This window comes from Lipotes vexillifer, unplaced genomic scaffold (assembly GCF_000442215.2).
Source record: "Lipotes vexillifer unplaced genomic scaffold, Lipotes_vexillifer_v1.1 scaffold591, whole genome shotgun sequence".
Classification (NCBI taxonomy): domain Eukaryota; kingdom Metazoa; phylum Chordata; class Mammalia; order Artiodactyla; family Lipotidae; genus Lipotes; species Lipotes vexillifer.
Window position 1 is genome coordinate 3,926,921 of NW_006791954.1, and position 14,427 is coordinate 3,941,347.

At 41.3% G+C, this 14,427-nt stretch overlaps 1 protein-coding gene across 2 annotated transcripts in view; it reads right to left on the minus strand.

The window, feature by feature from the left end:
* Positions 1-6,545: 6,545 nt before the first annotated feature.
* Positions 6,546-14,427, minus strand: part of FBXL20 (F-box and leucine rich repeat protein 20) — a 114,906-nt gene continuing 107,024 nt past the window's right edge. Inside the window, exons 11-15 of one of the 2 annotated variants that reach the window (XM_007465154.1) lie at positions 13,969-14,029; positions 12,783-12,827; positions 10,944-11,000; positions 9,731-9,943; positions 6,546-8,256 (exon numbers count right to left, since the gene is read on the minus strand). In XM_007465154.1, coding sequence (XP_007465216.1) covers positions 8,149-8,256; positions 9,731-9,943; positions 10,944-11,000; positions 12,783-12,827; positions 13,969-14,029 — 484 coding nt within the window. In that variant the 3' untranslated portion in view covers positions 6,546-8,148. The remainder of the gene's footprint in view (positions 8,257-9,730; positions 9,944-10,943; positions 11,001-12,782; positions 12,828-13,968; positions 14,030-14,427) is intronic. The other variant, XM_007465155.1, reaches the window with a different exon arrangement.

Sequence of the window (14,427 nt, forward strand, 5' to 3'; positions counted from 1 at the left end):
ATAATTTCCTATGAATGTTTTTCAAAGTTCAAACTTAATTTTGTGTTTCACTTTTAGGCCTATAATCTACCTGAAAGTGATTTTCTCTATGTATTTCTTTTTCTGTGTAGAAAACCAATTTTATATTAAAGTACTTTTTAAAAAGATAAGTGATTTTGGGCCATATTTTATTCTACTCCTCTTTTTTCATCCCCTTCCCTCAAGATTTTTATTATGGAAAATTTCAAACATACTGAAAAGATAAAACCCATTTGCATGCACTGGGAGATAGGCCAAGATGCCATTATTAATCATTTACCCCATTTATCATTTACTGATCATCTTTGGCCTCTCGCTAGGGAAGGTAGGAAGGAGGAAGGCTCTACACTGGCTGAATTAACAGGATTAAAGGACAGGGGAAGGGAAAGTCTGTTTATTGAAGTTCAAAGACCTCGAGCTTGCCTCCCTCAAAAGCCAAGGCTGTCTCAATATGGACAAGGAAGCAGGCTTGCTTCCTTGCACCCCTGGAAGGGACTGTGGGACCCCGCTGGCCCCAGATGACCAATCCAGATTAGGCATTTACCTCATGCAGGATGAGCGGATTTCGAGTGAGGCCTCTGATTCCACAGGGCTCCCCAAAGGTGTTTCAGGGCACGGTAGATACCCTGAGATTTAAATCGAGTTTGCTGATTTGGCTTCACTGCTCGTCTCCACCAAAAGGATAGGGACCAAAGGCATCAGCCTTTGTGCATCTCTCAACCTAGGAGCCTCTGGCACAGACTAGATACTGAAATATACTGAAATGAAGCGAATAAAAGCAGGTAACATGTGAGCGTTTACTTTGTGCCACTCTTATCACTTTTAATCTTCACAACTCTAAAGCAGGTACTGTTATCCGCACTTTACCAACAAAGAACTGAGATAGAGGGGTAAACTGGCCAAGGTCACGTGGAGTGAGTTTGTTTAACCATTACACCACTCCCTCACTCCTTCCTAGTCCAGGTAAGGGCAATGCTTTGCACAGATAAGGGACTCAGGTTGAATTGTTATTATCAAATTAATTAAGACAAAAGTTTTTTAGAAACTCTGATTTATATTATGTCTTCCGTTTTTCTTAGAAGCAAGTGGAGTGCAGGGTATTAAATAAAGGCTATTGAAAAGGTACTAAATAAAGATTATTAAACAATTAATAAATAAATAAAGGGTACTAACTAAAGGATATTAACAAAAAATAAAGATGCCAAAAAGAAGCCCCTTCATTCAGCCTCAGGAGCCTTTACAGATCAAGGGTTCAAGGAAGTTAAGAATCACAGCTCCAAGTCAGGCTATTTCCGCAGTAAAATGAAAAGTCTTCACAGCTTATTTCCTTTAATTACATCATAAACCAAAAATTAGAACATACAGGAAACAATAATAGTTACATAACAATTTACTTTATATATTCATATATAAAAAAACATTTTTAAAATTTTTTTTTAAATTTTTTTAGTCCAAAGATTTTTAAAGCAAAAGGAATCCTCTACTGCCACCTTGGATTTTATTTATTTTAAATAACCCTCCCTCCCTCCCCCCATCCTCAAGCGCCAAAAGTATTGGATGGAAACGCAGTCGCTTGGACAGCTAATGGAGGCTGGTGTTAAGTCACCATGTAGGGAACTGTGTTGGCCCCAGGGACCGGCTAAGTGTTGGGGCAGGCCTGGTGGAGAAACAAGCAAGCGGCAGCTCCCACACACTGAAGCTCTCACACCAGAGCAGGCCGAATGGCTGGACAAGGCTTAGGCTAGACAGCAATGTTGGGGATCAGACTCTGCTAGTCAACCATCCTCTGCACTTTACCCCTTCCTCAGGGGAGTGGGGATGGAGGTGGGGCAGTGCAAAGGGCGAAACAGCCTGGTTTGAAGATAAAAATTGCTCCCGCAGCACCATTTACCCATCCATCTCTGTCCCCAAGTAGAGTCTGAAAGGCAGGGGTAGTCCTCACAGTTCTCTGAGCTCTGCACAGGCCCCGTCTCTCAGGTCTGTGCTCTCAGGGTCACTGGAAGGTGGGCAAAGGTGAGGGGAGCAGTTGGGAAATGACCGAGGCAGGTTACTTGGAAACAATTCCTGGGAGGAAAAAGGAGGCTGCCAGAATGGGAGGCATCTGAAGGGTGATCATAAAACAGGAATGGAGAAAGGCAAAATTAAGAAAGCCTTTCTCTCCCTGTAGTAACCCTTCGGACTGGGTAGTCACAGATCCTCAGGGGCCAGCTCTGAGAGCTGCAGCATGATGAGAAAAAAACCCCACAAGCATCTTATGATGAGCCCCATCTCATGGATCTTATATATGTTAGAGGTTAGTGTATAATTTGGGGGTAGCGTGAGGAGGGGAGTAAGAGAAGAAATCTCAGATTCACCTCTTCCTGTACTTACTAGAAATTAACAGTCATAAGAGAAGCACAGATAAGAAATTATTTTTAAGGGAAGGAAAAAACTGATGTAAACCCAGAAACGTAGCAGCAAAGGTTTCACTTATTACAGATCTATTATATAGCACTAGGGAAGAAAATCATTCAAGTCTTTAGGGGGAAAAGGGAAAGTAATTAATCAAACCATGCCAGTTAGAGACTCCTTTTCAAGTTAGGATTTTCTAAGACTTTAGGTTCTCATTCGCTAGTGCCATAAAAAAAGAAAACACAAAATAGAATAATGACTTCAGGGGCTGAGAAGGGTTAGGCTAAGGTAAGAAACACATACATGTATGTGAGCAGCAGTGTAGTACAGATTTGAATGAGTAACAACAAGTAGTATAAGAGACAGTGACAAGCTAAAACTTAGTGGGGTAAATCTTTCTTCATCCACTTTAATTAAAAAAAAGAAAAAAATCACTTCAAAGATTTCCCTGGGTTCTTGGGGATATGGCAGAAGAGAACAGGTATGTGTCTGAACACCTCTCTTCTCGTCTCTCTCCCTGGGGTGGGGATTCTCATTTACTGCCTACTTGCTCTTGCCCTGGTGAAAATCATGCCCAGAAGCCGATGGGAAGCACTGGTGGTGTTCAGTGGTGCCAATCCCCATCTGGATGACACTGGTTAGGTGTGTAGAAAGTAGAAGCCCTCCTTGCCACTAAGAAGGGCATGGAGTTCATTACATGGAGAGGAAAGTAAACCTACTCACATGTGAGGCAGCTGTTTCTACACATTCGGACAGATGCTTGTACCTGAAGCGAAGCACCCCAGTTCCACAACTGATTCTCTCCTCTACTTTGAAAGTCAACTACCATTTCCCCACCCCAATTCTTCAAAACAAGACACTGAAAAACACAAGGGTCAACTGATATAGTTTTGGTTGTTCATGGTTCTTTTTCCTAAAAGGGCAGTGAACTACCCTGGCTGAGGAAGCACTGAGTCTCAACACCTATGAACCAACCTCTACTAAGGGGTTACTCAACAAACACAGAAGGCAGAGACGGAGGAAGCGCATTATGGAATTTTCTTAACACACACGTGATTTTGTCCAACAATTTTTTTCCCTGCTGAAAATTAAGGGTAACTCTCTTGGGCTCCAAAGATTCACTCAGACTCAGCTGAGAAGGTCTTACTGACTTTCCAAAGGATCAAAGGCTTCAGAGATGCAGAACTGATGTTCTTAAGAATAAAAATGGGCAAAATAGGTAGACTTGCCTTGGGAGGGCACGGGGGGCGGGGGCGGTGCTGCAGAAGCCCTTCACGCAGAAAACTCACTTGCCTCAAATGGTAGTTTCTGGTAGGTAGAAAGTTTGTCCAAAGTGAGAGGGCAAGGTTAGAGCAGCACGTTCTTTGCTGGGGAACCAAGATGTTAAGTCTGGGCATCTGGATATAGCAAATATAAGCCAAATTTTATTCCCAAATTACCTGGGTTAATTATACCCTATCGACATGGCTGTATACAGCTTTCTGTATCTTCCAATCTTACAATTAAAATTTATGAGAGAAATAAAGGTGAGGAGAGGCTGAGACTATTAATTCCCCTCACCCTCCTGACACTTTAGCGTTCTTTGGTCCAAGATCATTGTAAGCGGGAGGGTTCTGCCTCAAGACCTCCAATGAAACATCCTACATGTCTTCTCAAACAAGACTTGACTAATTCACATGGCCTGGGTTTGAGGTGGTTAAAAATCCTAGAACTGGTGGGCAGATAGAGAAGGCAATCTTTGTATAAAATGTTCCGAAAGCTCAGAGCATACCACTGAAAGAGTCTGTCAGCCAGGATGCACAACAAGGATAGAAATCTAACCTTAAATCATGCACACAAAGGAGGGAAAAAGCAGAACAGTCCAATTTTCTTTAAACCCTTCCTCTCTCACTAGTGGCAACTGTCATAAGCAATCTGACTTTTCAATAAACATTAAATGGACAAGGGTCCACCATGATCAAGTGTTCTTCCCCTCTAAACAATACAGTCACCAAGGATATGCTGCCCACAGGCAGGCAGGAAACCACCTCTTCTTTCCAGGGACACTCTCACACTTCCTAACAACTTCAAACCAAGACAGGTTCCAACTTATACTTTGTTTAGCCCGCCCCCCATGGCATTAGTGGGTTATCAGACCAGTAACAATGCATTTTACAAGGCAATTAGAAGAAATAAAAGAATGTGACTGCTATATAGCATTGTAGCTATACTGAACCATTCAAACAGTTTGGAAAGCCCAAAATAAAGCATCATAAAAATATTTACCAGGTTGCCCTCTAAAATGTGACATAAGGAGTATGAAAAATTTCTGACTTATATGTCTGCTAAATCAACTTAATGGATGTGGAAATTTATAAACACCACTTAATTTGAAATACTTTTACATCCACTAAAGAGCAGAAGAGGAGGAGAAAACATTTTTTTACATAAAGCATGATGTGCTCTCACATTCCAAATATTGGAAAAAGGATGAGGGCAGATTCTCTTATTCCTCATATCTAACAGTTTGATTTCAAATCCAGTAAGCAAACATCAAAGATCACCCAGTGAAAAATGGCCTGAGCTACATGACAGTTACTGAATTCAAGGCTGCCCAGGAGAGTTTGCCCAGATCAGGACAAGGATCCAAAGAGGAAGCTAAACTGAAGACACAAGAATAAATTAGCAGCATTGCTGGGAGTGAGATGGAAGCTTTCCAAATAGAGGGCAAGGATGGGTATAGAAAGGACATATGAGAAGTCAATGCAAAAAAAAAAAAAAAAAAAGCTGGAATCATCACCTTGATGGGGCCAATGAAGGTGTAAAAGATACTGATGATGCTAAAAACATGTAAGGGGAAAAGGCTGCTTAGGAAAGAGATGATCCAGATGCATAATAACTTTGAGGGCACCTGTTACTTATCCCAAATCTCTTCTATCCGTTCGCTCTGTATTTTTTTTTTTTTATTATTGAAGGCATATTGTGGAGTGGCTCTGGAGTCAGACAAATGGACCAATAAGTTTTTCCTAAGGATGAGTTTTTCCCACATCAGTAAAGCCTTATTGGATTTTCAAGAGTGTCCCTGAAGATGAGACAGGAAATACTACGTTCAGATGGCAGGGCCCTTCCACCTGACCTAAACTTACCATGTTCTGCGCTCTCGAAGTCCTGGTACATTTCATCAGCTGACATAGGTTTTAGATTGGCATAAAAAATGTCCTTCCAAGCTTGATGGGCCAGAAGTTTGCTTCAAAAAGGAACAAGGTTCCTGCCTGACCACATACATGCCAGTGCTGCACACTCCAGGGCCTTTATTCCCTCTTGACTCTGTTCTTGGCCCAGGTAGGCAGGGCTCGCCTCCACATGGACCTGCACATGGGTCTACTCTTTGAGAACAGAAACAGCATTTCTAAGACCTTCATGTACTGGTGAAAAGGGTTTTTTAAATAAAGAAGTACCTCAAGAGCTTCAACTATTGGGAAATTCGAATCCACACTCACTAATAAATCAGGGTTTTGTTCAGACACTGGTTTTTTTTTTTTAAAAAAAAACTTGTACATTAGAGCAGCTGCCCCCTAAATATTCTTCTTTTTAGTTTTATTTGAGTGAGGACCCAGGGATCTGAATATTATCAACCACATCTGGAAGTGTGTGTGCACATGTGTGTATCTGTATATGTGGGGTATAGCCAGGAGAGTGGGTCTCACTTTAAAAAGTATATTCCTTATATGGTAATGTAAAAAGAGGATAAGGGAAGGGAAATGAAAAACATACATAATCTGATCTTAAAAGGGCACAATAATAAAATGGGATTTAAAATAAGTTAAGTGCTAAATAATGGTGGATAGTACAGATTCCTAGGACCTTTTCAACTGATTGCTTGTGGAAAAACAAATCACACTTTATTCTTACATATGCTGGTAGAACCAGCACCTGCAGCATTAAATCATGCCTGATAACAGCCTGGATCATGCAGAAGATGACCTAAGATTATAGTGGACTCTGCACATTAATGTCCTAAAAGACAAAAAGTCACCCTACTAAAAATCACACAAGGTCTCTAACCTTGATGTTTAGAAGTCTACTTTTCGTACTTCAGAAACTCATTTTATTTTTCCCTCATCCTCCATGATTTTTCTTTCCTTTTTTTTTTTAGTGGGGGGAGCTTCTTCTTTCTGAGTCATGGGCACTAAATTCCCTGCCCTCAGTTCTGGTGACCAGGCTGGGAAGAGACACTGAACCCCCTACTTCCTCTCAATGTTCTCTTTCTGCTGCCCCAATGCCTTCACCTGGCTACTATAGTATTTCATTCACAGAAACTCTGGAGCACAAGAGAGATATGGCTGACAGGTTCTGGTCCTTTGAGGCTCCAACGTTAGATAAGATACCATCAACACTGACATACAGTTGACCAGCCGTGATAGGGTCATTCTTGAACCCCTGATAGCCTGAAATGGGGGGGAAAAAGAGAAACTACCCGGCTCAACTGCACAACTCCTCTAGCAGCATTCCCGCTAAAGCAGAACAAACCTCAGAGACACGAATCTTAGATGCCACTGATCACACCTAGATTTCGGTGAATACACAACACATCTGAGCTTGGGTGGCGGCAGCTCTCAGGTTCAGTTTTGGGACCTGCCATTCCACCCTTTCCTAATAATGCATTTCTCTCTCCTTATTAAGTTAGATGGAAGGAAAAATGTGCAGGGGGAATACTGGGCGTATCATGCATATTATCATTTATTACAAGATATAACAGAAACCAAAAGGCAAAGTTTGTTTTCATCAAAATAGTCTTAGCTCAATTTCTTCTCATAATTTTTCTTGCTTTTGTTATAGCTTCCCTTCAGACTGGCAAAGATTCAGGCAGGGTCCCCTAATGGTAAAACTTAGAATTAAAAAAATATTTATTGATAATGTCTCTTTTAAAAATGTTTGGTAACCCCAACTAATCACCCAAAATGCAAACTGTAAACATAACAACAGCAAAGGAGTAACAATTGAGTGTGAGTAAGCAGACTATGCACAGATGACAGACTGAGAAAGAGTGCAGGAGAAAGCAACAGAGAATGAAAGACAGGTACACAGTGTGCTACAGAAAGTGACAATTTGAGTGAATACGTCATCACTTTTGGACCACAGCGATTTCAATGCAACCATTTAGGAAACCTCTGGGCCAAATACTAAAACACAGGAGGAGGAATGGACAAGCCTTCTTTGTGAGCATGCTCAGCATGTTGGCATGGGAACAAGGAAGCACAGAAGCTCTGCAGTCATCTTACAATGGATGGCTACCATTTATAGGATGCAAAGAAATCTTCTCTCTGGTCCCTGGATACAACATGTATTGTTTTTCTATGCTTTCCTTGACCCTGGAGGACTGCAGCTGCTGTTCCAAAACTGCCAAAGAAACCCCTTAACAAAATAAAGAAACCACAGTAGCAGTAACACTGGGTTTGCTGGAATGCCCCCTTCCGTCTACCTTGCTTCTGATTTTCTTCTGGGCACATCCAACAGGAATGGTTAAGTTTTACCAATCCACATGATAAAGCCAGCACAAACCCAATCCCCTGGTCACAGAGACAGAGTGGGTGGGGGTGAGAGTGGGTATGCGTATGTATGTGTGGCTCTGGGGATCTGGACGCTGCCCTCACTTTGTAACCTTTGCCCGGAACACTGGGGTCGCTTCCAATGGAGATCCATGGTAACTCTAGAAGTGTCATTAAATACTCAGTTCACCAAGGTTGACCACCTCCATTGTCATAGGATGATGCAGCATCTGCAGAAGCGCTGTCTGCTGCCCCCTACTGATGGGGGTGGAGTGACAGGTGCGAAGTAGGCGTGGACTTTAATATTGGGTAAATGGGTCTGAAACAAGACAGAAACATTACTAAGAGAGAGGGCTTAAACAGAAAGAGCAATGTTGCTTTTCAGAAAAACCACTGAGGGACTGAGTGTACATGAGGGCAGGGCAGAGGCTGAGCACAGACGGGATGTTGAGAGACCTGGGTTCTACTTTGTACCATCCCACGTTATTCTAAAAGACCAAAAAAGCTCACATAACTTTAGTAACTGCTTCCATAATAATAAAACTGGGGAAAAAATTCATGCTAATCTCTTAACCTGTCCCAAAGGGGTTCCCAGAGCTGGAAGAAATTATATAAGCTTAAAAACTTAATTTTTTCCAAGCCATTATGGACAATGTTTCTTCTGATATTTTTTTAAAAAACCTCATTATCCTCTTTTAACAACATGCTTCTAATTTTTACTACATAGTTTCCAAACTCCTACTATGTTCAAGGCACTGTGCTAGTTATGTAAAAGGGCTGCCAAGATGGTCAAGATGGAGATCCTGCTTTTAGGGGACTTATAGTCTAGACATGCACATAAATAGGTAAATTCGAGTGTCAAAGTGCTAAGTGACTCTTGAGGATTCAGAGGTGGAAGAGACTCCTGACAGCCAGGCAGGTCCAAAAACCCTAATGTACGTAGGCCATAGAAGACGCTCTGGTTGACCTGTGGCTCTCCTCTTTTGGTGTTGAAGAGATATGGGTACAAGGCCTCCCCATTGCAGTTATGTTCTCAGTCCTCTAGGTCTGAAGGGAGAGGCGGAACTGAGGTCAAGTGGAACTCAAGATGAAGTGTGCTGCTCCTTTATGCACTCAGATGCCATAAGGCCAACATGGATATTTTTAAAGGTTGATTGTAAGGGCCAAATTAACACAGTGCCTTTCCCACAACAGGCGTCAAGCAGATGTTCCAATAAATGTCTGTTGAGCTGAATAATCCAACATATAGATTCATCCAGTCTTTTATAAGCTCCTTGCTGGCAATCTGTCTTTTAGTCATTTGGCTATACATGGGTCTCTCTATTATGAAGGATGGGGCAAAAGGAAAAGGTAAAAAACTACGTGATCCATTTGTTGCCTTAAAACAAAATGAACCACAGCAAAACAGTTTGATATGAAAAGAAATACAAATTAAAAATTTAAATCCCATTTAACTAAATATTTTCTTTTTGTTACTCCTTTTTTCCTTTAGAACCAAAATCTGGCATGTGCTTTTTTGACTCTGGGCATGTTATTAGAGAGACTCTGCTGGGAGGAGATCTACTTTTCATCCCTTCAGTGGGTATTTTCCTACCAAATATCTGGAACAACAGGTAAGAACGATCTACCCTTAGGTTTACTCTCCATCTTTTTTTCTCTTTGCTGAATGTCCACATAAATATAAATAATCACAGGAATCTAAGTCTAAAAAAATGAAATGGAGGGAAAAAATAAAGAAAGAAGGAAAGGGTGCTGAGAACACTAGAGCCAGAGGGTGATGCCACCATCTTTACCCTGAGTCTCTTGATTCCAGCCCGTGTGATTTGCTGGCAGTCATAGAGTTCTATCCGCTCAAGGCTGTGACAGCTCTTCAAGTGCTCCAGGGATGCATCTGTAATTAGGGGGCAGTTGTCCAGTTCAATCACCTCCAGCTGGTCATGGGCGCAGGCCCCGTTCCCCAGGTGACGAATTCCATCGTCTGTGATCAGCTCACAGTGAGACAGACTCTGCAGCCAAATAGAGCAAGGAAGGACACTGAAATATTTAATGGCATTCTTCTACCCAGAGGCCTGTGTGCAAAAGGAAAATTTTCTGGTTTGAGTCTGAAGTATATGGAGCCATCACTGGCGCCATGTGGTGAAATAAAGAACGCATACTGGAGTTGCTGGGGTTCTGCTTTTGACAATCAATGATCAACATTTCTCTGTGCGATTCTAAATATATTTTGTGAATTCCTATAATGACTGTGAAATAGTTGATAAACAAAATATCTCCCCCCACGCTCTCCACACACAAATTATTGATACTTTTCTTCTCTACAGGGACAAGCGGGGCTTAAGCTTTCCCTGTAAAAAATTTTCTGGAATTTGGACTAAATGTTGAATACCTGGTGCAGGGGCATGCCCAAATAGTTAATTAACCTAAGATGACTCTTACAGCTGTAAGATGTGGTCACCTCTTCACTTTACGAGTTTTCCTTAAATCCCTGGTTCCTCCATGCGAAACTCAGACCCCTCGACCGAAACATAGTTTAATGTGCCATAAAACACCAAAAATAAGCCTAGGTACAGAACAGTCAACCAGAATGCTTTCCCACAGTGTTACTGGAAGCAGTAGCAGAGAACGACCCCTAGTAAAGCCTTGATTGGTTCTATTTTATAGGAACACTTGGTCCCAATGTGAAGCAAACCGTATTTCAGGCCATCTCATCTCCTGGATCTCTGGAAATTTAAGCACTGTTCAGGCTGGAGTGTAATTCATGTGGGAGCAAGAACTCATACTCTCCATGTCAGTTTTCAAGGTCCAAGCACTGATACAGAAAACGTTTAACTTTTCCAGTTTCTATCTCAGTTTCTCCCTTCACGCAGGTCCTCCCTTGGTCCTCTGTAAATTGACAATTTGGAGAAATATGGTTTCCCCAAATGGTAGCCAGGCACCAAGATGAAAGTAAGAGCTGGGTTTTGATTAAATCCAATAGATACATAAAACTTCCACAGTCAAACTCACCAATACTTGAAGTCGAGGACAGTGTATAGAAAGTTGGATTAATGTGCTATCTGTTATCTGAAAGAAACATATAAGTTTATTTTAGGTATAATTCCAAAAAACTCATAGGTCATACGTCATTCTTGACTACACTAGTATTTTAGACTGATATCCTGATATCGATCATCAAATAACAGAATCGTAAGGTTGAAATCCCATCAGCTACCAGGACCTGTTCTTCTGTTTTGTTTTTTTTTTTTAATAAATTTATTTATTTCATCTATTTTATTTTTGGCTGAATTGGGTCTTCGTTGCTGCATGCGGGCTTTCTCTAGTTGCAGCAAACGGGCTACTCTTCACTGCGGTGCACAGGCTTCTCATTGTGGTGGCTTCTCTTGTTACGGAGCACGGGCTCTAGGTGCACGGGCTTCAGTAGTTGTGGCACTCAGGCTCAGTAGCTGTGGCTCATGGGCTCTAGAGCACAGGCTCAGCAGTTGTGGCGCATGGGCTTAGCTGCTCCACAGCATGTGGGATCTTCCCGGACCAGGGCTCGAACCCGTGTCCCCTGCATTGGCAGGCAGATTCTTAACCACTGCGCCACCAGGGAAGCCCGAGAACCTGTTCTTTGAGAACCTATCCAGGCTGGGCTTAAACTCATCCAGTCATCTTTGAACAGGTCTGTCAAAAATTGTTTGTTTTTGAAACAAATGAAAATGTGTTCCCTCATAACTTCCACCCACTGGACTTTGACCTCCTTAGAACCATCACAGAAGTAAATCAGAAGACACTGCTCCATGAAAAAAATTAATGTAGGAACATCCTCAAATTTTTAGATATCTGGCCCATATTTTTATAAGCCATGTCATAACTCAGGATTGATAATTGGCATGTCAGTTATTTTCCCTAAGGGTGGCAGAAAGAGGCTGCTGCTGGGTTAACTATGAACATTCAGTAAGGAAGAACTCCTGAAGGAAGAACAGTAGTATCTTAGGATGGAGAGTAAATCAGCATTTCTTTTCAAATTTCTCTCCAATTCTGAGATTGTTGTTATAATACACATAATTTCACAGGGGCTAAGAAACGGCAGGGGTGGGGGACCGGAGTGGGCAGGCGTGTGCACATCACTCAGAAGGACTAACACTGGAAAGGACACACAGGACATTTAGGCATGTGCAAGAAACAGATGGATGTGAATAAGTTTTACTTTAATAAGAAATAACAGGGACTAAGTACTGTCCGGATAACAAGTAATTTAGAAAAATTGGCGTCTATAGTTATTGAAGTATCTTCTCTTCTTTATTTTTACCATTAAAAAAAATTCACTGTTCTATCTTCTTTTTAGGAGTCCCTCTTTAAAATTTCTCCCCAGCCAACTAATAAGCTGAAAGCTCTTAAAATTGGTAATAAAAAAAAACTGTTGATAAGAAGCTAAGTCTGCCTGCCTGAAGGGCAGGGTTCCATACAGAGTTGGGTCTCCAGGGTTAATGATGTAAGGGGCGCAGGGTCCACTTAAGCTAAAAAGGGGCAGTGATATCTATCAGTGTGCTGGGCCTTTAATTATTTATTAGCATCATAACCCTGTAGGTCTAAGGAAATATCTTAGTATCTTTATGGTCTAAATGCCTGAGCCATCTTTCTTTCCAATGGCAACCTTATTGATGGCATGTATTTTCCTAGTTCATTAGCAAAAATACCATGAGCACCTCTGCTGGTATGCCTGGAGGACACCTCAATAAATGGAGAGTCAGCAGTGCTGCAGGCTCCCCACTATACTAGGGTAGGGAATTGAACGTTCTGATGTGCATGTATTGTGTAAGTCTCTATAATACTATATTTCTGAGTAAAAATCCACAATCTTACCTGAACACACTCTTCCAGGTCCATCTTTTCAAGTTCATGGCAATTCTATAAGATACAAACCCAAACATTACAGTACAAACATTTAAAATTGGGAAAAAATTAAGGTCAGAAAACTAAGAAGTATTATTAAATAGACTGATGAAATCTTAAGAGCTTCAGTGTTGGTGTCATTCTTATATCACTTCCTGCCTTATTCCGTTAATTACACATTTTTTAAAAATTTATTTTTATTTATTTATTTTTGGCTGCATTGGGTCTTCGTTGCAGTGTGTGGGCTTTCTCTAGTTATGGCGAGCGGGGGTTGCTCAGCAGTTGTGGCACAGGAGCTTAGCTGCTCCGCAGCATGTGGGATCTTTCCGGACCAGGGCTTGAACCCATGTGCCCAGCATTGGCAGGCAGATTCTTAACTGCTGCGCCACCAGGGAAGTCCCTAATTACACATTTTTAAAAGGCCTTTATCACCGTGAAATTTCTCAATTATTCCACACTTAAAGTATCTAACATGTTAAAAGTCCAAGGGAATAAATTTCCTGAACATTGATACTGAACTAATACAGAGATCCTTTCAACCAAAAATAATTTAATGAAAATGATTTCTTTGTAATCACAGAAGGGGAATTTGTATGTCCTCATCTAGTTATGCCATGGGCTGCCCCCCACCATTAGTATTCCACTGTCTGCCTGAAAGCAAATGCCCTTCCCATGTTCCATTACACTGGTCAAAGATGGTATAATTTTAAATACTATTATTATACAGTGATGTACAAACCACTCCATGTATTAAAATCTTGTGGAGAATACAGAAAATCTCTTAAAACCTCTCCATTTAAATCAGGCTTATATGTTTCTTTCAACATTACTCTCATCCACCAGTTGCATACCAAATAACCAAATAAGCTTCTTTCAAAAGCACTAGGAAATTCCCACTTAGTTTAACATAATCTTATGAAGAGGCGGAAAATCAAGTCTCACGAAGGAATGTCATGGTCTCCAATGCACGTCTGCCTTTCCAGAGCAGCTGCCTGTAGCTGCAGCCCAAGGACGCTCAGGAACACCAGCCACAGAGACGTCCCCCCACATCCTACACCCTCAATTCTGCTGCCATTCCACATTTCCCTCATTGCTCATTCTTCTGAAATAAAACAAACCCTGAACAAAACCTACAGAACCTGAAGAAAACACTTACCCTGGCCAGAGTGGTAAAGCCTACATCTGTTAGTTGAGAACACCTTGCCACTTCTAATATTCTGTTAAAAAAACAAAGTGAAAGTCAACCCATTGGTCCCTGAAAACTGGGTTTATTAAAACAGCAAGAATTTAAGAAAACAACCTCTTATTCCCTAAGGACTATATAACACGGAGTTACATTCACAGCTAAGCAAGTCTGTATACAGATCTTGCTATTCATTTTCATGGAGTCATCATAAAGTGGTCCTGTAAATGCCACATTTTAGGGTGATGCAATCAGAAGAATATAATAGAAGCTTGTAGTTAATGCCAAAATGCATGAGAAACGCATTTAAAAGCCTCCTTGATGGCATACTGCTTACCCCCAGAGGGCAGCCTGCTCCTAGAAAACAAAGGAGATGGAATTAAATACTCTGTCTCAGTTAATCTGTGGCTAAAGTAAATTATTCTCTTTCCC